The 23,590-nt window shown below is 33.6% G+C and overlaps 1 protein-coding gene across 2 annotated transcripts; it reads right to left on the bottom strand.

Annotated features, from left to right (window-relative positions):
• Positions 1–375: 375 nt before the first annotated feature.
• LOC127727196 (solute carrier family 49 member 4-like) lies at positions 376–23,122 on the bottom strand. Of its 2 annotated transcripts, XM_052234644.1 has the most exons (12): positions 22,666–23,122; positions 19,816–19,906; positions 17,558–17,721; positions 15,909–15,963; positions 14,021–14,088; positions 11,600–11,653; positions 10,006–10,135; positions 6,618–6,726; positions 6,334–6,401; positions 4,095–4,213; positions 3,489–3,671; positions 376–1,475 (listed from the first exon to the last, which is right to left on the bottom strand). In XM_052234644.1, exons 1-12 carry the CDS (start codon positions 22,916–22,918, stop codon positions 1,279–1,281), a joined length of 1,491 nt encoding a protein of 496 aa, XP_052090604.1. In that variant the 5' UTR covers positions 22,919–23,122; the 3' UTR covers positions 376–1,278. The 2 variants fall into 2 exon arrangements, with proteins under 2 accessions (XP_052090604.1, XP_052090605.1); XM_052234645.1 differs by lacking the exons at positions 15,909–15,963; positions 17,558–17,721; positions 19,816–19,906; positions 22,666–23,122 and adding an exon at positions 14,817–14,955.
• Positions 23,123–23,590: the final 468 nt, after the last annotated feature.

Raw genomic sequence — 23,590 nt, 5'->3', positions numbered from 1 at the left:
CCATTGATCTCGCCCTTCCTACTTAACCTTCATATGGTACTTATCATCAATATGTTCTCATCCTTAATATGCTTGAAATATTTGCCAGTGGACATTCAGCAAGCACCAATTAAACTTTTATTCTGTGCAATATATTCAAAAGAACATCATTTCGGGGCCTTTTATAGCGGACTATGTGGTATGAGTTTTGCTCATTGTTAAAGGTCGTACAGTGGCCTATAGTTCTATGTAACTTCTATGTCATTTCGTCTCTGGTGGAGAGTTGTCTCATTAGCAATCTTACCACATCTTCTTAATTTTATATTTCACACATCTCTCTGACCTTTGTAAATGAAAAATTTACTTTGATAAATTTTGTCAAAGACAAACTATTAATTTCCTGGTTAAAAGTTTTATTTGAGGGGCATATAGACCTTGAATATCGCAGTTTTCATCTCTGTAAGATCAATAAAATGTACCAAATTTGAAAATGGCGAGTAGACAGATTTGTTGGTGTTACAAAGATATTGATTTCAACCATGATAGCTGTGTTTTGTGAAATCAATTTCACAACACCAAAAAATGGAAATAAATTGTCTTAAAAAATAAAATGCTTACAAGCAAACGGTGTGAACTATCAGGACCAATATTGTACCAATACAAACAAGAGGTATCAGGATAGATCACATATTTTTCCAGATTTACCTAGATACATCTGCATGTATGGTAGTCACAGCTATCAACACTTTTTCTTGTGTTAACAAGAGTGCACAAGCTGGAATGTCTCACCTGCTTTACTAATCATGATTGATTTTATGATCAACATAATGCATCAGTGCATAAAAACAGTTTGAGAAACACGAACCCAAGCTGTGTATCACCATAAACATTTCAAGTAGTTTTCAAGCCGCGCGGGTTTTTTCTAGTAAAGTTTATAATTCAATTACGAGTCCCCACCCTGAGTACTAACAAATGCTTTATAACGGAACATATGCTTTCAACTAATTTTTGTTTGATGGGCAGAGACTATATTTCATATTTGCATTTTTTTTTAAATTATTAAAATTTCATTACAATTATCCTTGCCATGATTATTTTTTTTAAATGAGAGCTAATCTAATGGTTGTGTGTTTCCTGCAATACAAAATAAAATGTTTCTCATCTTCAATTGTATTGCAGGACTGACATAATCGGTTGGCAAAACTGGTCTACACCTGTACTTGTTACAGTCTTTGTAATTATGACAGAGCAATACAGATTAAAAACAGCAGATGGAAACAGAGTTTTGATTACTAATATTCATTCACTATGACCAACATCAGCTTGGTTTGTAGTAGGATTGTCAACAGAAAGATCTGGTACATCTATAACCATATCAGTGTAATTCCTACTGGCTATATCCAGATCTGTTCTTCCGTATCTTTCAGGGAAGATTATTAAACAGAAAAGCCCAGCACCTATACTTCCTACGACTGCCCAATTGACCCAGGATGTCCCTGAAATACAAACAAGATGAACGATAAACATCATATGTTCAAAAAGAAGTTTCACACTTAGAGAAATATTTTTATGTACATTTATATTTCAAAAGCATTTTGAAACTTAGCTGTACTGTTAAGAACAGAATAGATAGCGTGAGTACAATGTATCAACAATATCTATAGTGTTACCAGATAGCATCATTGAATCATCTTTTTGCTTCCTCAGCTAATACCACTCTCGTTCTGTATGGAACTGTGCTTGTATCGACAAATTGTTGTACGTGCACACTAGTCTCTCGGATTAATTGTGTAGTTTTGTTTGTCTTGTGTTGGTTCTCTCATTCTTGTATTTTTACTATTTTTACTCTTTCTTGTGACAAAGAGTTCGCTCTCTTTTAGTCTCTACAACATGGTCTTATTTATTATTTTGGTATAAGGTAGAATACTTATATTTATCTTACCTCCTATAGATTTCTGGGGATATGATTGGTTAAAGGACTACACGTGGTGACTTACATATATTTGATATATGGTGTCCTAAAAATATGGGGCAAGTTACCATATGGGGTTAGCAAGGAGTTACTTCCCTTTCAAAACAAAAAAGAAATCTGAAAGGTTTCAACAGACGAAGAAATTGATAATGAACGATTGAAATAAAGTCATAAAACAAATTTAAAGCTAACAAGTTGTTTTTGTATAGACAAATGGAAGTAGATTCTCAATACTAAGTATTGAAGACTTAATCACTTTGATAGACCGCTAGTCCAAATACCACATGTGAAGATAGTTGGTAAGATAAATTCGTTACACGGTGTGCTAGTGACCTAATACGATACATATGGGGTCAGTAAATTCCATATGGGGATTCGAGCTTCGCTCTCACCCCACATGAAATTTACTGACCCCATATATATCGTATTAGGTCACTAACACACCGTGTAACTAATATTTGTCAATAATATATCCTCATACACGATCACCTTCTGGAATTGTGTGCCTACAATTTTTACAACGTACTCTTTGTGATACGTCATATTATATTTTACGTAAGTTAAATCTATATAAAGTATCAGTTATTCAAAAAAAATATTGTCGAACTTAATACCATAATGACAAGTACATAGCACATGGTTTAGGTCTTAAATTTCGTCAACAATGATCGATGTGAAAATTTGCGATCACTCATAGTATGTTCTATCTAAATGCCACCATACATCATGTACTGTGTTATTAACCAAGGTAAAGCTGACGATCGCGAGGACTGACGAAAGCTATATTTATATAGCCTAGTTGGTCAAGCGGTCTACGTGGTTGGTCACATTGTAGGAAATGTTGCCATGATGTCACAGAAGCATATGTTCAAATCCTGTTGAGCGAAGTACAAAAATTGGCTGACGCAGAACTAACATTATTGAGTATAATTGTAGAGTTGTAACATATTTAGACGTTTTTATATACATGTGTGGTCGAGTGGTCTAGCGCGCCGGGCATAGTGCAAGGCAATTTGGTGCCACGATATCTCAGTAGCATGAGTTCGAATCCCGGCCAGGGAAGAACAAAAATTTGCTTCCGCAAATTTACAGATCTAACATTGTTGGGCTGTTATTTAGACGAATTCTATATACAGAATGTGTTTTCAGCCTTGTATCACCATCATTGGTGATCCGATGGATAAAATATGTCGTAGAGTTGTCACTGGTTCAGTATATACGTACGTCTAAACAAGTGACAACTCTACGACAGATCCATCCATGGGATCACCAGTGAAGGTGATACACGACTGAAAACACATATCATATTCATAATTACTCTAAATATCAGCACAACAATGTTAAATCTTCAAATTTGCGGAAGCAAATTTTTGTTCTTCCCTCGCCGGGATTCGAACTCATGCTATTGGGATATCGTGACAACACCGCCTGCACTGATATATTACGTTCATTTACAGTCATATATTATATTGGGTAAGTAATGCTAGTTGATAAACATGACAGCCTTTTTTCATTTCATTTGTTCCTGTTTCCTTACCTATTCCAGGTATCTGTAGAACAAACAGTAATACTGTGCCACTAACGTTGTTTAACGTCGTTAGAAAGGCTCCAGTTACCCCTTCTGAGACCGGATATGACGTTTCAGAACATAGTTCATAAAATAACGCTATACCACCATTCACAAACATTCCTGCTAGAATACTAGAGGAGTATAACTGAACTGAAATGAAATGAAGAAAAAGAAATGGTAAATATAATATTCAGATCGGAAAAGGGCCACACAAAGTTAATATAATGTGACCATAACAAGTTTACAGACACCCCATCTCACCAACAATTATATATACTGGTATATATATTGTGTTGTTTCAGATCAAATTATTAGTTTGTCCGTTGCTAACGTCTTTGAGTCACATGGATCTCTGACGTCATTGAATCTGATGAATAGATCATCCATTTTTGCCATGAATGAAGATTTCTAGCAAAATTTGATTTGTTATACCTTTTGCATTTTTTTTTACACAATTCGACAAAACAAAACAAAATGAAGTACAAGAACTTACTTACCTCCTTTAAAGACATTTATGTGGCATAATTTTGCCTTTTCTTAAAAAAGGTATTCGACAGAAAATGATACACTTACTTGTAGAAAACGTTAATACTCTGGTACTTATAAGAGTAAACCATACAATTGCACATCCTCCACACAAAAATAAACACATGAGAAATAACTTCATATGTTTCATAAATATATCAGAAAACCTTAAAAAGAAAAGAAAAAATGTTTTCAGTCAGCCTATCCCATTGTAAATATACAGTCGTGAAAACATATCTTAGAAATATAAATGAATGCAACAGTAGTTTACCGATGTTCTATAATCTCGTAAATAGAATAAGAAAAGACAAATCCAGGCTCCGTAACAAATAAAAACTGATGGAATCGCAGGAACTCCAAATCAAGCGAAACCGGGTGCTATGTATACACCACCCGCCATTCAAACTCACACTCAGTCAAATGTCACAATCGGTAACATTACAGACTAGTCTTGTATCTAGAGATCTAAGACCATGAAAACATGCTGCTATTGAGTTGAGATGCATACACATCACATATATATCAGTCAACCATTTCGTGACGGTTAACGTAAAACGTATGAAGTGTCTATTTCAGTCGTTCTTTCTCATAGCTATGTTGGAGGAACATTTTTAGTATAAAGAGCACATCCCATTAAATGAAGTCAACATGCATGAGCGTATCGTATGAATTGATATATGTAGACGATATAGGAAGTGACAGAGGGTATGTTACTGCTGAGAAACGGGAATTTGACAATAAGAAGGTTGAATCTTAACGTATGTAATAGATTCTAGTTTAAATGTTGTCCGGTATCTGTGTCAATATCGAAGAAAAGATCAAGATATGATGCAGACTTTCTAGTTTCGGTAGTATCCTTAATACTAAGTTCACTGAGATATAGGAAATGCAAGTACTCACTAAAACGTGGGTTATAAGTGACAGGATATCATTAATATTTCTGAAACTGAAATCAAAGAACTTTACAAGACGCTTTTTTTGTCATTGAGAAGGTTCTGTTTAAATTCTGCTTCACACGAGTACAAACAAAAAACAAGTCGGCCAATAGGAGTGCACAGGTATTGCCAATTGGAATATCGACTGTCTGTTGAATATAAATCCACCAATCTCAATAAAAAGTGTCCAGCATTTTGATGATATCACCATTCGTGTATTTGTTGTTTGAAACAATGACAGTGTTGTTTTTCTCAAAATAAGATTTTTCATAACCTAACACAAGAAATGTGTATCTAAGTACTTTTGTTGAAAAAGCTCTGGCGTAAACAAATCAAAAGGTTTGATATTACTGCAAAATTGTAAAGATTGTGATTAAAGATTTTGTAGTAAATCTTTAGAATGTTTTAGAATCTACATCTGTTTGATACCACTGCTGGTTGAATATACCTCATGAAATTATTTCTAAAGGCCATCTTTTACGGTAGAAAGAATGGTGGTAAGAACTTGAGAAAGATGTTTACTAGTCAAACAACTTGACGACCAGCCTATATATTATATTCTTTGTAATGATTTTTGTAACGTTTAGGCGAGAGATATTCATCTTCCCTTTTCCTCCATGAAATCAAAGGTGCATGTTAAAAAATACCGATGTCTGAAGAATCGAATAGACATACTTTGATTTCTGTATTTGCAGGTTTTAAAAAAAAAAACTAACATTAAAAGAGAGGCGGAATATACAAAAGGGATATACAAACTCATCAGTCGATGACAAACTGATTCGATACGATCTTACATATTTTTTACTAATGTTTTTATTTTTGTTTATTATCATTATTTTTATGATAGTATTATAGTATAATACAATTAAATGTTTCCCCTGAACTGTTTTTTTTATTATATGATCTATTATGTTCCGTTAGTAATTCAAAAAATAGCAAGTAGAAAGAGAATTCCTGACTGCCAAACCAAACTTGTTTACCTTTCTGAATATTCATATGATGCATGATTAAAGACAAGAACCACCTTAATGTTGATCTTTAGTGTGATGAAAGCTATTTTGCTTCCAGAAAATTCAGATTTCCAATCAACTCTGTAAAATTTATTCACAACTTTTTTTAGTTATTCATCTATTGTTAAACGGAGGTTGATCCCTAGATGTTATCATTTTTTTAAATTTTGTTGGGTGGCTGTCTCAGTCAAGTATGTCCTTCATATCCTATTAATACTTTTTGCCATATCTTGTTTCTAACTTCTGCCCAACCAAATTTAATTGATTTTCTTTATTGGAGAGGAGTGTGAGGAGTAAAATGTCCATCTGGGTTATGTTTTACCAAACCTTCGGTTATCTTACCTTGCTACAAAAACACAAGATATACCTCCTGCTATTGTGGCGTAAAACCCTATCCAACCTGCTTCCATCTACAAAAAATAATTATATTCAAAAGAAAATCTTCATAGCTATTATATATCAGTTTTGTTACAACGTGTATAAGTCGAATCAAAATTAAGTTAAAGAAGTAATGTTACTCAAATACCCTTCTCCCGTATTCCACGTTGGATTCTAGTTTACTTTACTAAATGGAAAAGTTTGACTTTCACAAAGGTTTGTACATAGGTTATATTTTTACCACTTACCTGAGAAATTCCTACAGGGTTGAGTATTAAATCCAGTACAGCACCCCATGCTCCAAACACACCCGTTGGTATTGCACAAGCTAATGAGATTAACCACAAAGGACCATTACTGTAGTATAAAAATTAAAAACAGATTTTATATCTCAGTTTTCGATTAGGATACAAGACAAACACTCATACATTCACATTCATAAAATCAAGTTCGTGTATCGTTATAAGCCCAAGTTTATGCAAAATTAGTCGAACGAGAGCATCTATAAAAATAAGAAGATGTGGTATGATTGCCAACGAGACAACTCTCTACAAGAGACCAAATGACTTGATATAAAGGAATATGTAGACAGCTCTCTCAAAAGCAAAAAAACCCTAACCGTAAAATATAAGGGCATACACTACAAGAACGGGGACACATTCTACTGCATCCACACATCACGAGTAACAAACCCTGCAGTAAATATAAAAATAAGAAGATGTGGTATGATTGCCAATGAGACAACTCTCCACAAGAGACCAACTGACTTAATATAATGGAATAGGAAGACAGCTCTCTCACAAGCAAAAAAACCCTAACTGTAAAATAAAAGGGCATACACTACATACACGGGGACACATTCTACTGCATCCACACAGCACGAGTAACAAACCCTGCAGGAAATATAAAAATAAAAAGATCTAGCCTTTTATGTTGAATGTGACCTCCTTATGGATTACACAAAAGGTTTGCCAGTAAGGATTCGGGCGGGGGTGAAGCGGCCGTGCACCCTCTAAAAAGAAAAAAATATTTTGGCATAAAAAACGTTAACAAAATTAGTTAGGATGCCTTCATAACCTCAAATCCGAGATCCGCCCCTTTTTGGAGACCGCTATCAAATCATATCTTTATGTCGTTGGGTTCCTGTCTAATTAAGGTATACAACCACATTTCCATTTACTCATATTATTTAATTATGTTTTAAATACACGTCTTGATAAATCTTTAATTAAAATCAATATTATAGTTGAGTGTCAATTGGGTTAAAAAATAAAGCAAGAACTTTTGACTATATGTTTGTTTTAAAAACCATTATTGATAAGTATTGTAATTCTGGTAATGGAAGACTGTATGACTGCTTTGTTGATTTTCAGAAAACATATGATACTGTTATTCACAATGATATCAAATTGATTTTTTGGAAATAGGTGTTGGATCTTTTTTCTATAATATTATTAAAATATGTATACACCGAGCAAATCATGCATAAAGATAATAACACAAGTTTTAGCTTTCTAAAAAGCTTTGGAGTGCTTCGCTGTATCATACTTTTAAGTAAGATGTTGTCTATGTGATTGTTTAAGTATAGAAAACTTTGTGCATATACTCATAAGTGTGGTATTATAAGCCCGTCATAGATGGGAGCTTGAGTTTTTCCATGAACACTTCCTACAATAACTCAAATTTGCTTTAACCAAATCCCACAAAATATAAAAGTGTCATGCACTAGCTGTAGTATGATTGGATCAATTTAACATATTTACACTTTTTTGGTATTGGTGAATCTAGACTCGCTTTGGAATTGTAAATTTTATGGTTAATCGTTCGAGTTGTGGGACTTTATCATTCATATTTTTACGCAATAATTATTATCATATGGATACGTTTCATATATGTTTTCCTACACAGCCATTTTACTAAATTGTTGTACGAAACGGGTGCTTTCATAAAACAAATCATGAAAAATACTCGCCAAATGATTTATACCATTGTCTGTAATTTTGTGTTTATGTTTGTGATTTTTTTCTCTCAAAGCATTGGGTCAAGCTATGATAGGGTCTGCATCCAAATCCAAATAGTTTTTGCACTTAATTTTTACATTTCATATTACAATGTCCTTTCAGCACCTGCCCTTGGTGACCCCTGCATTTGGATAACTGCTTAGTATTCTTGTCCATGTGCATCAGCCACGAGGAGGACTAGATAATGATTTTTTGAATATTAGTTTATAGATATAAGAAGATGTGGTATGAGTGCCAATGAGACAACTCTCCATACAAGTCACAATTTGTAAAAGTAAACCAATGTAGGTCAAAGTACGGCCTTCAACACGGAGCCTTGGCTCACACCGAACAGCAAGCTATAAAGGGCCCCAAAAATGACTAGTGTAAAACCATTCAAACAGGAAAACCAACGGTCTAATCTATATAAAAACCGGGAAACGAGAAACACTTATGAACCACATCGACAAACGACAACCACTGAACATCAGGTTCCTGACTTAGGACATGTGCAAACAAATGCAGCGGGTTTAGACGTTTTAATAGGCGCCAACCTTCACCCTACCCGAAACAATAGTGTAACATCACAACATAGAAAGACACACTATAAAATATCAATTGAAATGGCTTAACTCAATCAAAAGACATATTAACAAAAACAAGTGAACACACACTGACCGAATAAATTTGATCTATGACACAATGTAAACACAAAATTAATAAAACAAGGGGGATAGATGTAAAACAATATCAGAAAGACAACCATAACCTTGGACAAAATGCCGCCATATAAAATAACGTACACAGGTAAATAAAAATAATTTTGTTGTAAGGTATACATGGAGTACGGAAATAATTTTTACAAAATAAATAATTTTGTTGTTATTAGTACGAGAACAAAAGTGAAAATTTATCGTCATACTAAACACTTATCAAAGGTGGTATATATTAAAAATAATGAGACTAGATATAACACTGAATAAGTTAACATTAAATAACAAAAATACATTACAAATTGTATCAACAGGTCAAATTAACACGAAAGTACGATTTGAGAGTACTCGCAGTTACTGAAAGCTAGTTAAAAGCCAAAAACAATTAATAATAAAAAATCATGCATCAGAGACTAAAATCACATCCCAGGGATTTAGTGTTTTAACGTCATGGACAGTCAAAGAAGACATGACTTGTGCAATGTATTGTAAAGTGTTTAAATATTCATATCTATGTATTTGCTCGAGTGTCCTTCGAGCATCTGCCATTGGTGACTCCTGCATTTGGACAACTATTATATTTTTCTCATATGCATCAGTCACGAGGAGGACTTAACTCATAAAAGCTTATTTCAGAATGGATGGGATGCTGCTTCTGGTGCATGGTCAACAAACACTAAAATTATGGTTTATATGGCTATATTATTAAATTTTATTTCCAATAGAGGACCCATTATGGGCATAATCAGTATAATGATTTTTTTATATTAAACATTTACAAACATGAAATATATATTTCATGTTTGTAATTGTTTAATATAAAAGATCACTGTACTGATTATACGCATAATGGGTCCACTATTGTAAATAAAACAATTTATCTCATCTTATCATATTTGTAAAATAATCGAAACTATACTTACGTTAATAATTTACAGATAGCATTTAAATAGTCGACTCTTTTGACTGATGCTGTGTAGCTTGGTGCCGAAGGAGGTTTATCAGGAAAATATATTAGGACGGCAATAAATACTACAGCTGCTAATCCACATTCTAAAACAGAATTATTCAAATATTAAAAATATCTTTATACAATCATAAAACTATTAGGTCTTTTTATGTTATTATTGTCATTTTTTTGTGATTGGAAAACACTGGAATGTTTAAGACCAAGTGACCATCTGTCACTTCGTAAGTAGCTGTTTTGTTGGTTGAACTTTGGTGGGCTCTGATAGTTTATCAAAACCTGTCATAACTAGTCTATACTCGGATATATTTAAAGGTAGGCAGTTGTCTATAGATGAAGACCGAATGTTTACCTCTATAATGTTTTTGTTTTTTGTGTTGGCGAATTTCATGGTAACGTTCCTTGTTACTTACATTCAAATACCAAACATATCACTTTATTTTACATTAGATGGATTAATTGTTGTAACTGTTGTTTGTTCAGCTTCAAATGGCAAACAGTTCATTCCTAATCAGGACAAGAACCAATAACGTTGATAGATGAGAATTTTTGATTGACACTAAACAATGAGAAATTCCTGTACCGCGTTTCAATTTGTGTGAATTCTTGGAAAGTGAATTTCCTACCCTCCTCCCCCACCTGAGATTTAAACACTGTCACATGAAATAACATTATTCAATTTTGCTGTAAAGATGACAGTGATACTTGCATTGCCGACAAGGAAGGACGAAACAGGTTTGGCAAATATCAAGACAGTGTTTATTTCTTTCATTATATGCTGATCAACATGTAGTCAATAATGCGATCATAATTTATTCCTAACGAAAATGCATCTTTATAAATGGTGTGCGTTTGCTTGAGATTCGGATCAACGAATATCCTTGTGCTTTAAATATCAAAAACATAATTTTATTTGATAACACATAACAAATTTATTTCAAAAGAAATATCAAAACTTTTCATCGTTTGAGAAAGTTTTGTAGTGATTTAAATCTAAAGTTGATTCACATTCATCCGTGTACTTTAAAAGACACTCTGAGTGCATAAGAATGTTCAAAGGAAACAAGTTAAGGATGGTCTATTACAATTTGAAGTATTCGAATTCACTTCTAATTTAATATATCCACAATGAAACATTTAAAACAAACAGGAGTCGGTACCACTGGGGCAATCAAAACACGGTAGTCGAAGGACTCCACCATGGCCAAAAGAAAATCGAAGAAAAGGCAAACAACGGTAAACAGTCCTTACTTACAAATAAATCTGAGCAACGTTGATAAAGTTGATATACCTTATTTGGTAGTATTATTACGTAGGTAGTAGTATGGACTTGGAAAATATCAAGATTTCATTTCTCCATGACGATTAAAAAAATCAACTGATTTTGACAAACCACGGTACATTGTTTTCCAATAATAACGGTAACGGTTAAAAAATTGAGACCTCTGACGAATCATGATATTTACTGTCCAATCGATTTTTTTCGAAGTTAACCGTCTGTGTTGTTAATAATCATCCGTTTTCTCGTTCTCTTTGTATCGGACACTTACCATAATACATTAATCGCATGATGTCGTCTTTCAATTGCTCAAAATTTAACAGCACTGCAAAAAAAAAAGATTAAAATATCACCAGGCAGTCTGTTTTTATGAAATTTTGTTTCAGACTTAAAATATATATTTTTACCTTCATTTTTTTTTGTTGGGTTAAGGTAAAAAATAAATGATATATGTTAAAATAAAATAAAATTGCACTGTGCATTGATACCAGATTTACTCTGTTTATACATGATGTTATAAGGACATGGTAGAAACTCAATGTTGTACAAACAAATTGGAAAAACAATTTTATAAAACTTGAAGTTTAAAATAAACTAGAGGTTTTGCAAACAAAAGTAATTAACTGATGACCCCACCCCTATCATTTATCTCAATGTTTTGAATAATTGTTGGCATTGACAAGAGACAGACTCTTCTAGTGGGCAACATTACACCAACTATACTTAATGACCTTCAAAGAAAGTCAAGTTTTGAACTAAACGCGACATGCACAGACTGGTAAAGAGAGTGATTCTATCCTCGGAAACTCATTCGCGGGAGGATAAAATGATTACACATAACACATAAACTCTCGACCAATTATCTGACAGTGGACCTTAAACAACTTTTCAAAGAGATTTGTGTGCGAATGTTGGTAGTTAATTTTACGGACCATGCCCAAAATAGCCTGGTTCTGTAGTCCAATTTGAGACCCCAAAAGAGGAATAGAAATATTGTAACTTAGGTCTTCTTCCGACCCTCATTTTTCAGTGGTAGTCCGACTTTCATCCCAGACGGCCTCTATTACAAGACTTACCCATTGTATTTATTATTAATTTGTTCTTGTCCTGAAAATGCATGAAATATTTGCTACTAGACGTTAAGCAACCAACAATCAATCAATGAAACGTAATTGAGAATAGGCAGGTTTTTTTTGTGAACAGAAACTGCTAATCTCTTCGGATCACACGAGTTAACCCAGATTTTAGGAGACATGTGTGCTTCTCAATCTTTGTTTTTCTGTGAACTGTTGGATGTCTTTTTGACTTGTGATCCTGACTATCGATCTTCAACTTATGGTTTTATTGCCCCTTGATTTTGTTTTCCGTTTTTACATTCTCAGGTCATCTACATCCTACCAAGGTATGTACCTGTCGCGATTTAACATACATATTTACTTTCGGACGTTCAGAAACCAACAATAATTCTTATAGCATACATCTTCAAAAATATTTTTGTAAACGAATTGGTAACTCCTTTGTAGAGACCTTGTTACCTTGACTTGCAACGTCACACATTAAGACCTTGGCCAAATCGCTGTCCATACAAGTGGGAGGTTTAGCTAGCTATAAAACCAGGTTTCGGAAAATGCCTGTACCAAGTCTGGAATATGACAGTTGTTTTCATTCGTTCCGTTGGTTGATAAAGTCCAACGTTTTTGATTTTGTCAGTCTTTATTGACTTTCCCTTCCCTTTTTGAATTTACCTTGGAGTTCGGTATTTTTGTTATACTTTTTGACAACGAAGGATGCATGAATACGAAATCACGTCCAGTTTTATATGAGACGTTATATCTATGGTGCGTTCGGAAAGGAAAATGCTCTTTCCACGTTAAAAAACCCGAGCAACAATTATTGTAACGGGTCATCTCGTGACCTCCTGTAAGATTACATCATATTAATACCTACTTAATTCTTTATTTTAACTGGAAGTCAAAATCAAACAACACTTTTGCGATTTACAATACATTGCACATCACTGTTGTTCTCATACTGAATTTATTTGCATTTATAAACCAAACACAAAACCAATCAATCAATCAATCAATATTAACAGTCTTACTCAATTGTCTTAAATTTTAGATTTAATAAAACCTATAAGCGTTCATATTTGTCACCGAACGACATTCAATATAGTTGAAAAAAAAAAACCAAACTACATGTTAACCAAAAATGTACATTATTTTTTTTTATTTCATCGTCTTCCAATAAGATTTAACCCCTTTCTTTTAAGGTAGAACTCCAAATAGATACTGTGCAATTAAATGATTGTTTGCTTAACGTCTAGAGTGGTTAATATTTCGTACACATTCAGGACGACGAAAACACAATGAAGATTCCTTTTGTTGAAAAGGAAAAATATTTGTCCTCAGATTTATATTTTCAATGCTTATTTGTATTGGTGTCACATTTAAAGATGGGATATTAACACAGGTCTCAGTACATTTGGAGACCAAATAATCGAAACTGGAGCCCAACGATAAAATTAAGACGGGAATCTAGATCCCATGTTATCACCGGCACAAACTGTCAAATGAATGCCAGGTAACAGGTAACTAATATCATTATCATTTTACTTTTAACATAATAAAATATCCATATTTGGAATATCTTAATATATTTTGAAGCTTTATTTTTGTCTTTACTTTCATACCTGTATGATTATGAGATATATTTGCCGCAGTTGTGGTTATTCCATTATCAAAATTGAAAGAGTTTCCACTAAAAATAAAAGAAAGAAAGTTTTGCTGACCTACTTTATGAGATTTTGTATAGTAATAACAAGTATATAATTTATGTAATCAAATCACTATCAAGACTATGATGGTAATCTTTTGATGTCAACAGAAAAATCGGAATTCATATGAAAATCAACTGTGCTTCTCTTTTTGCTTAATTTGTCCCCTTTTCCTCGTTTGTGATATCAGCTAATGAGACTTTTCACCGATTATTTGCTTACCATGAGCAATATAAAGAGGGCCTAATGTGGATAACGATTAATTTGTTTAGCCTTCCAAAGCACTCAAGAACCCCGTCTTTTGATTGGGTGCTTTACTCACTATTTAGTTTTTATGTGTATTGAAGACTAAAGTTTGTCTTTTTGTCGATATTTGTTTTTTGCCAAGGTTTTGTCGGGCTCTCTTCGACTTATGAATTTTGATTGTCCGTTTGGTATATTCCGTCTCTTTCTTCAATGTAAGTGGTGTTTTCTTGTTGTGTTATTCTTAATGCATTATACGTTTTCTGTTATTTATTTGGATGAGCATTTATAACAGGTAGCAAGATACAAAGGATAGACAGATTACTTTTTCACAATTTCATTTAATTAACAACATTTTTAAAATTTAACATAAAACCAATAAACACTTAAAACATGTGAATTCCCATTCTACACCAACAACTTATTCGAGAGCACTCAAAGTAAACTTTCTTATATCTTAAAAATATACCTCTCAGTTGATACCATATTCACGTGCTTGCGTTTCCACTAATGATTCGTTGCTTACAAGGAAGCTATTGAACTGCAAGGTTCGTAATGGTTCAAGCCATCACTTCGAAAGTTTAACGGTTATCTTGTTTGATTGTTGATAGTTGAATGCTTATAGTCCAGTGGCAAACATATCATGCATGTCCTGTAACAGGGGATAGACTGGGATGAAGGTTGGGAGATTTGGAATGTCACTGGAAAATTATGGTATATACGATAGGGACAGAAATTTGAGCCTTCCAACAGGCCACCTATGGACCCTGTTGCAAGGGCTCAAAACGTGCAGAGAGCGTGGCACTCTCTCTACACGAGGCTTCGAATTTAAAGTTCCAATTCTGATTAGACGTTATTCATCCTGCGCACATGGCCTGATGTTTGAGATTGGCAGACGATTCCATGTAAACTTTCATATAAGCTTCCTATAAACCGATTTTATATTGATTTTGTGTTATTTATTACATAATATATTTTGACGGTCTTTTTTAAAATGAAAAAAAAAAAGAATTTTTAGATTGCATCGACACTGGCCATTAGTTATGCCGAAATGAATGTCTTTCAAATCTTTACACTTGTATAATCAAGTTTGTTTAGCAATGTCATTTCCAGCTCATCCAATTCCTATGAAGTTTGCTGTTTTGTTGTTTTCTCTAGACTTGTACATTGTTTCTATTATAAACAACAAATAAAAACTATTTTCAAACCCAATCGGAAACAGTTTGGCAAGAGGTTCGATTTCACAACCATCTTACAAGGATTGTCTTCCCCTAATACACAGGTTTTCCATTAAATTTGAAAGACGTATTTGTTCGTTCCCAAGCATTCAAGATACTAGTGTGTTGTCAATCCAATCTCATTTTACCAAAAGAAACCATTATATATCTAACTTCTAAATAATACGATCCATAATATTGACAGTCAATGCTGATTTGCTTCGTGTTTTGATATAAGATAACTGTCGGGTAAAATTTGTTCAAGATACAGAGTTAAACTTATAATACATTTCTTTGACCATTAGGTCAAGATCTATCAGGCAGATTATTGTTCTTATTATTACCTTAAATCTCGTGTTACTACTGTCTTGTATTTTGGAGCCGACACCAGCTGTGGACCTGCAATTATAGATCATTATACCCAAGAAGAAAAATCACATGTTTGTTGCGTTGGAGCAGAGAGCCGCAGCTCTACACTTCAAAGACAGATAACATGGAGTAGTATTTTTGAAAAGAGACAAGTTGGCGACTTTTTGACTTATTTACAGGGTTGTATTTTGGAACATATGGCAGTAGTAGATCTGTTAAATATAATACAAATGGCGTAAGTGGCAATTTGAAGCGTAGTCGAGCTATGGACATGAAATTTAGTACATGTATGACATATTAAAGGTGTCAAACAAACAATTCAACAAATCAGCATTGAAAACATATTTAAAAATAACCCTACTCCGACAAAACACAGTGCCTTTGATGTTGTCATTTACTAAATCTAACTAATAAGTATGAATAAGTATACATGAATGAAACTATATATTTGGAACATTTTTGAGCTCCAAATTACTTGTCCATGAAATTGCATGACAGTTTTAGAGTAGATTGCTACATAGTACAGTATTCTTAATGAATGTTTCCTGAGTGTTTTTGTTGTAGTAGTAGGTGACTTGCAAAACGTCTTTTTTGTCACTACAAGACTTTTAACATGGGTTGAAAATTGGCATATAAAAAGGCGATATTGTACAATTCAGGATATACCCGGTTGAAAAAAGGTAAAATACCAGTTAAATTTGAAAATTTGGTTGATTTTATTTGGGCTTTGAATTGGTGGTATGTCACCCCAAAGTGTTGTATTTTAAAATTAACACATTTGAGAAATTTATTAAAAAGACACATTTTTCCAATTTTATAACTTTCATCCTTTTTGCAGGTTCTAATATACCCACACTCTAACTGAAAATCCCAACCGGATGGCTAATATAAACACTCCAAATATTCAAATTCATATCTTTTTATTAAAATAAAGTTCATTGATTTAAATCCCCCCTCCCTTAGGGGAAACCATGACTCCAGGGGTTACTCGAAAATTCGAACACAATATTTTGTGTACACTGTAAGATTTGTTTAAAGTTTTATCCGTAAAAAAAAAACATAAATCTTACCTAATGTAAAACATTCAAAATTTTCAACCATGTAAGAACAGTTTAAAAAAAAACAAGTATTTTTGAATGGGATACCATGCCTTCTAAGGTCATATAAAATTTCAACATTTTCTTTATTTCAATAAAACACTGTCTGTTTCATAAAATATTAATACTATTGGTCAAAATTTCGTACACAATTTGAGCCATGATTCAAGTTCAACTTTTTACAGTACACCGAGTTCTTTAAAATATTTCGCTTATGCTTTCTTTTTTCTTGATCGCAAAACAAAGGCATTTTGCAGAATACACCATAGTGCACAGTTTCTATGTTTTGTTATTGTGGACTTTAAGTTGATTTCAGTTTTCCGCAGGATATTTGTCAACATTTTTAAGAGGAACCACACTTTAACATCTTCTTTAATACATATATAGTTACCGAAAAATAGCATGTTGTGTTAAAACAGATACATTTCTTTCTAATCCTCTTTTATTACCACAGTAAGACACTGTACCAAATTACGTAAATGAACAAATTCAAAGAAACAAAGTACTATAAAACTGTGACTATTTACCGATTGAGAAGGATACTGCAAATCCTGCGTATCCCATGAACGCGGAAATGGCAGTTGCTGTAGCTCTCTGATTTGGCGGGAACCAAATGGAAGCCAACAGCGAAGGTCCTGCAAACAACGCAGTCCCAGCTATGCCATTCAGTACCGCTGACAAATATATCAACCTAGTATATAATGACAAATTGTACATGAGAAACTATAACCTATGATTTAAGTGAGTGAATTTGTTTCCGAATAAATTCGCAAATTTCATAATCAGTTCCACGATTAAAGCAATACACAAAATTTGATCTTATAATGTCATTAACACATTAGAAACAAGAAATGATTGTAACAGGATGCTGTTACGAAGTCTCCCAAACAAAGCTCCCATAATTCGTTATTCCCAGGGTCGCCTGACATTGGGCAAAGTCCAGTGAAAATTGGTTTGGTCTAGTAAAGTTATATGCATTAGTGATGCCTGGGGACTAACCCTGTATATCATTCAAATCATCTTGGCATGACAAACCAGAATATATATGGTTTAGGGGTGGGGATCTCGACCATTTACAAGATACTAGAACATTGGGGGTGGGGGAACCCCTGGGGCCTAACCCTATACGTCATTCAAATGTTCGAGACATGACGAACAGGAATATGTATGGTTTAGGGGTGGGGATCTCGACCATTTACAAGATACTAGAACATTGGGGATGGGGGAACCCCTGGGGCCTAACCCTATAAGTCATTCAAATGTTCGAGACATGATGAACAGGAATATGTATGGTTTAGTGGTGGGGATCTCGACCATTTACAAGATATTAGAACTTTCTTAAATGGCAGGGGGTCGGGATGACCCCTGGGGACTAACCCTGTATATCATTCAAACCATCTTCGCATGACAAACCAGAATATATATGGTTTAGGGGTGGGGGTCTTGACCACTTACAAGATATTAGAACTTTCTTAAATGGTAGGGGGTGGGGGTGACCCCTCGGGACTAACCCTGTATTTCATTTGATGTGTTTTATCATGACAAACCAGAATATATGGTTTAGGGGTGGGGATCAGGACCATTTACAAGATATTAGAACTTTCTCAAATGGCAGGGGGTCGGGATGACCATTGGGACTAACCCTGTATATCATTCAAACCATCTTAGCATGACAAACCAGAATATATATGGTTTAGGGGTGGGGATCTTGACCATTTACAAGATATAAGAACTTTCTTAAATGGCAGGGGGTGGGGGTGACCCCTAGGGACTAACCCTGTATTTCATTTGTTGTGCTTCAACATGACAAACCAGAATATATATGGTTTAGGGGTGGGGATCTCGACCATTTACAAGATATTAGAACTTTCTCAAATGGCAGGGGGTCGGGATGACCCCTGGGGACTAACCCTGTATATCATTCAAACCATCTTAGCATGACAAACCAGAATATATATGGTTTAGGGGTGGGGATCTTGACCACTTACGAGGTATTAGAACTTTCTTAAATGGCAGGGGGTGGGGGTGACCCCTGGGGACTAACCCTGTATTTCATTTAATGTGCTTTATCATTTAGAACATTTTCAATTAAAAAGATTGTGTCTATCACAAACGGTTTTCAAATTATAATCATTTGAAAATTAAAAAAAATAAAATCCCATAGGGTTCTATAGTAAAACCCTCCTTTCTTTTTGTCCCTCAAAGTACCCCTTTATATAGCCCATTGCACAAACAAAACTCTGATTGCACAACTAGACATGTTAGTCTAACATATTGTGAAACCCTAAGTTAATCTGACAAGCGGTTTTGGAGAACGGGTGCGGACAAGTTCAAATTTAAAAGCGGTGGAAGAGGAAGAGGAAGAGGAAGAAGAAGAATAATAATAATAATAATAATAAGAACTGAGCAAAAACAATAAGTCATCCCAAACTTCGTTTGGGAGACTTAATTAATTGTCAGAGGGATTTCAAATCTACAATATTGATTAATGTTTCTAGGATAGCGCCAACAGTTCTTATGAAGTTTTCTTGAAATTTTGTAAGGTTTCCATTTATCAAAACTCATTGGATGAGTTCGATAATCAGAAAACTCTGAAATATAAACGTTTTTCCCCATCTGTTATAAAACATCTGCTTACAACCTAAGATAGTAAAAACGAAATGCTAGTTTTCACATGTCTTCCATTGATTATCGATCTGCTTCCTACCCCATGAACTAATTTAAATGAAAAAAAAAGGAAATAACAAAAATAACAATCTCGAAGATGAGGTAAATATATTCTTACCATGAGGCGTACTTCGGGATGCTTGTAATGCATCTCAATCCTGCGGCCAAAAGAACCAGGGCATCACAAATAATGACGGAGATTCTTAAACCTGAAAAGGGAATCACATTCACGAAATAAAACAGTAAAATAAGGTAGCTTATAATATTCCTTAGCATTCACTTTTTTTGGAGGAAAACATCAATAATACAGAACTTAAAAATGTAAGCTGCTGTACACTAGCGATTTTATTTGTTATTTTTTTATCACTCTTACCATTTGATGTTAAACGACCGTGGTCTCAGTTGAGTAACGCCATATTGCGCGTGACTACGGTGTGTTTTGTACAGACTTGTGTCCGTAAGAAAACGAAATTAACAGGTTGGCTACACTAACCTTCTACGTCATTTGGTATCTGGCGGAGAGTTTTATCATTGGCAATCATAACACATCTTCTTATTATTATATAGATTAATTGCCAGATATTTAACAACAAATATGTAATACTCATTCCCCCGATATTTATACAAAGACATTTAGATGAAGCAGCTTTTAACACAAAACAGAAAGATAAAAAAAAGAGACGAAATATTTCCAATCTTATAAAATTTGAACAGCATTCGACGATAAAATATTAGTTACACAGTGTGGTATTGATCTAATACGATATATAAGGGCACAGTAAATTCCATATGAAATTTACTGACCCCATACATATCGTATTAGGTCACTAGCACACTGTGTAACGAATTTATCTTACATAGATATAAGAAGATGTGGTATGAGGGCCAATGAGACAACTCTCCATCTACGTCACAATTTGTAAAAGTAAACCATTATAGGTCAAAGTACGGCCTTCAATACGGAGCCTTGGCTCACACCGAACAGCAAGCTATAAAGAACCCCAAAAATTACTAGTGTAAAACCATTCAAACAGGAAAACCAACGGTCTAATCTATATAAAAAACGAGAAACACTTATGAACAACATCAACAAACGACAGACTATTTTAACGTTTAGCATTTAGACTATATAATTAGTTGCCTATCAAAGTGATCAAGTCTTCAATATTAAGAACCTATACTTCCATTGGTTTATACAAAAACAAAAGCCAACAATATCAACTTGTTAACTTTAATGCGTTTTCTGCATTTAGTTTCAGTCGTTCCTCATCAATTTTTTCATCTGTTGTTTTGGGCGAAACGTTTCAGATTTTTCTTCAACGTCATGTTGTTTTATAAAGGGACGTAACACTGCTACTAACCGTGTATTAAAATAAAACACACCCACTAACCCCGTATTAAATATACAGGTTCTCCACGAGTTTGCTTTTAACACATGATATTCCTAGAAATGAAAAGGAGGTAAGATGAAAAATATTCCAAAACCAGGTATATAAAGCAAGTCTAAACAACGGTAAAATACCGGGTATATTAACTAAGATAAACAAGTTGTGTTTAATGTTCTTTTACCCCATGTAAACAGAGACTGGATATAATAAGGAGACAATTGATATTTTGGACGAAGAAAACAAGAAAGAAAATACTATGGTAATAAGACGACGGAAAGACAAACAACCAGAGAGATTGAGCGAGCCTACATTGCCACGTTAGTTTTGAGTTAGTGTAGTGCCAACCATTCTTTGCTCCAACTCCTACTTGCAATGTGCTTATTAATTGTTGGCAGAGAAGTAGCAAACATCGATGTTAAAGGGATAAGAATTTTTTTCAGCCCACATTCATAGCAGTCACAGTACTTCAAGTATTGATTAAAAAAATGCCATTCTTTGTAAATATGACATATATTTTCGTTTTTTAAAGCATAATATTCTCAATGTCATCTTCGATCTGTTTTACTGATGGCATTTGCAGTTTTTTTTTATGAAACATCTTGTATCATAAATATAATGTAAAATTAAAAAAAAAATGTGTATTTTCTACATTGCCAGTTTTTGCAATTTACCAAATAAAGTAATCTTCATTGTAAAAGGTATATTTGTCCAAATTTCAATCTGTTCTAATCGTGTCTGTGTATATGTTTGGAATTTTTAAGTCCTCAGTGCGCTTCAACTTCGTGCTTTATTTGACAGTATAAACTTTTTTGATTCGAGCGTCACTGATGAGTCTTTTGTAGACGAAACCCGCGTTTACCGTAAATATTTTTAAGCCTGGTATTTATGATGAGCATATTGATAAAAGTTGATTGAGACTTATTTGCTATATATCTAACAAAATTCCCTTTAATTAGATTTTTTTTATGATTTTTATTAGTTTATTATCATATAAATAGTTATGCAAAACGTTAATATGAATTTTTAATTCATATACACATGATATATGAATGCAGACTTGTTTTAATCTATATTTTAGGAGAATGACGTAACTTTTAAAGGACATGAAATCAATACACACTTAAAGTTCGGAATGAGCAATAGCCTAAGGGATGTTATACAAAAGTACTTGACCATTAAGGTTCAACAAGAGGTCAGCTTTTAAACGGACATGTAATAAAAAGAAATGAAATAATATTGAAACTTTGTAAGTGATCACCTAGTTATTTCAAGTACAACCATTATGGTAATTTAATATTCGTTAAAATGTTATGTATGCAAACAAATTTTGCACAAAAAATATTAATTTGACACTTCCTGTTTGTTATATTTTTAACAACGCATATTTGTAGTTCTGGTCCCATTTATAAGGTCATTAAATTTATTGGCTAGGTTCTCGAAATAGGTACTGTATGTGTTCTACCACAGCGGAATATTTTACTATTTATTAACGTAAATGTACATTGCCAATGAAAGTCGAGACAGTTGTACTGGCTTGTAATTTGACTTGAAAATAATCAAATATAAATTATTTTGTGTACCTTTTTCGTCCATGAAGTAACTAGCCAAGAACACAGTAAAAATAAAAGCAATATTGCCCAAATTCGGAAACATTCCAATTTTTCCATCGCTCCATCCGAATACCTCCTTTGCAGACTGTGCTATTGGGCCCCATGTATTCCAGACAATGTTCTGTGTAAAACCACTTATAGCAAAAGCTAATAAAAGCCACCACCTTCGTTTATAAACTATGTCTTGACGAATCGGTTTAAGTAGGTGTTCGATATCCTCCATATCCGTTATTAGTAATTTGTCTCAATGCTTATTCTCAACAAATTTTAAAGAAAAATGCATACATATACACATCAGAGGCATATTTTAACATTTTTATTCCATTCTGTTTATGTAATTTGATTAAAACCGTTTACGTTAACATCGTAACACACACCAAAATATTTATGTATTCGTATTATGATAACGGTCACAAGATTAGCTGACCTACTTATAAAGAGAAAGTAGATCTAAAATAAAAACATTATACGGAAATGTGAGTTACGGAATGAAATTTGAAAAAAAAAAATACAGATGGGAAACCTCTTACACTTTTAAAGGTTCCCAATGTTAAAACTGTTTTGCTTAGCGTTATTTATGGTTCATTCAGAGTATGGTCAGGAATAAACTAAGAATGCCCCTGCAGACATAACATTATCTTATATATAGGGAAAACATGAAAAAATAATAAAATTAGACTTACTCAAATATGATGAAATTTTTATTGTTGTTTGCTTAATTTCCAGCGGCATGTAATTCATATGTATTCAAGGCCATTAAATTTAACAATAAATCCAACAGGTAGAAAAGGGGTATATCTGGGTGGGGGGTTCGGAAATAATCGCCACTAGAAAAGGATATGTTAAATCGGTGTAGAAATTTTACCTTGCATTAAGTAACCAGCAGACCTATTAA

This window comes from Mytilus californianus, unplaced genomic scaffold (assembly GCF_021869535.1).
Source record: "Mytilus californianus isolate M0D057914Y unplaced genomic scaffold, xbMytCali1.0.p SCAF_19, whole genome shotgun sequence".
Lineage (NCBI taxonomy): Eukaryota > Metazoa > Mollusca > Bivalvia > Mytilida > Mytilidae > Mytilus > Mytilus californianus.
This window is presented reverse-complemented; position numbering and strand designations above follow the sequence as displayed.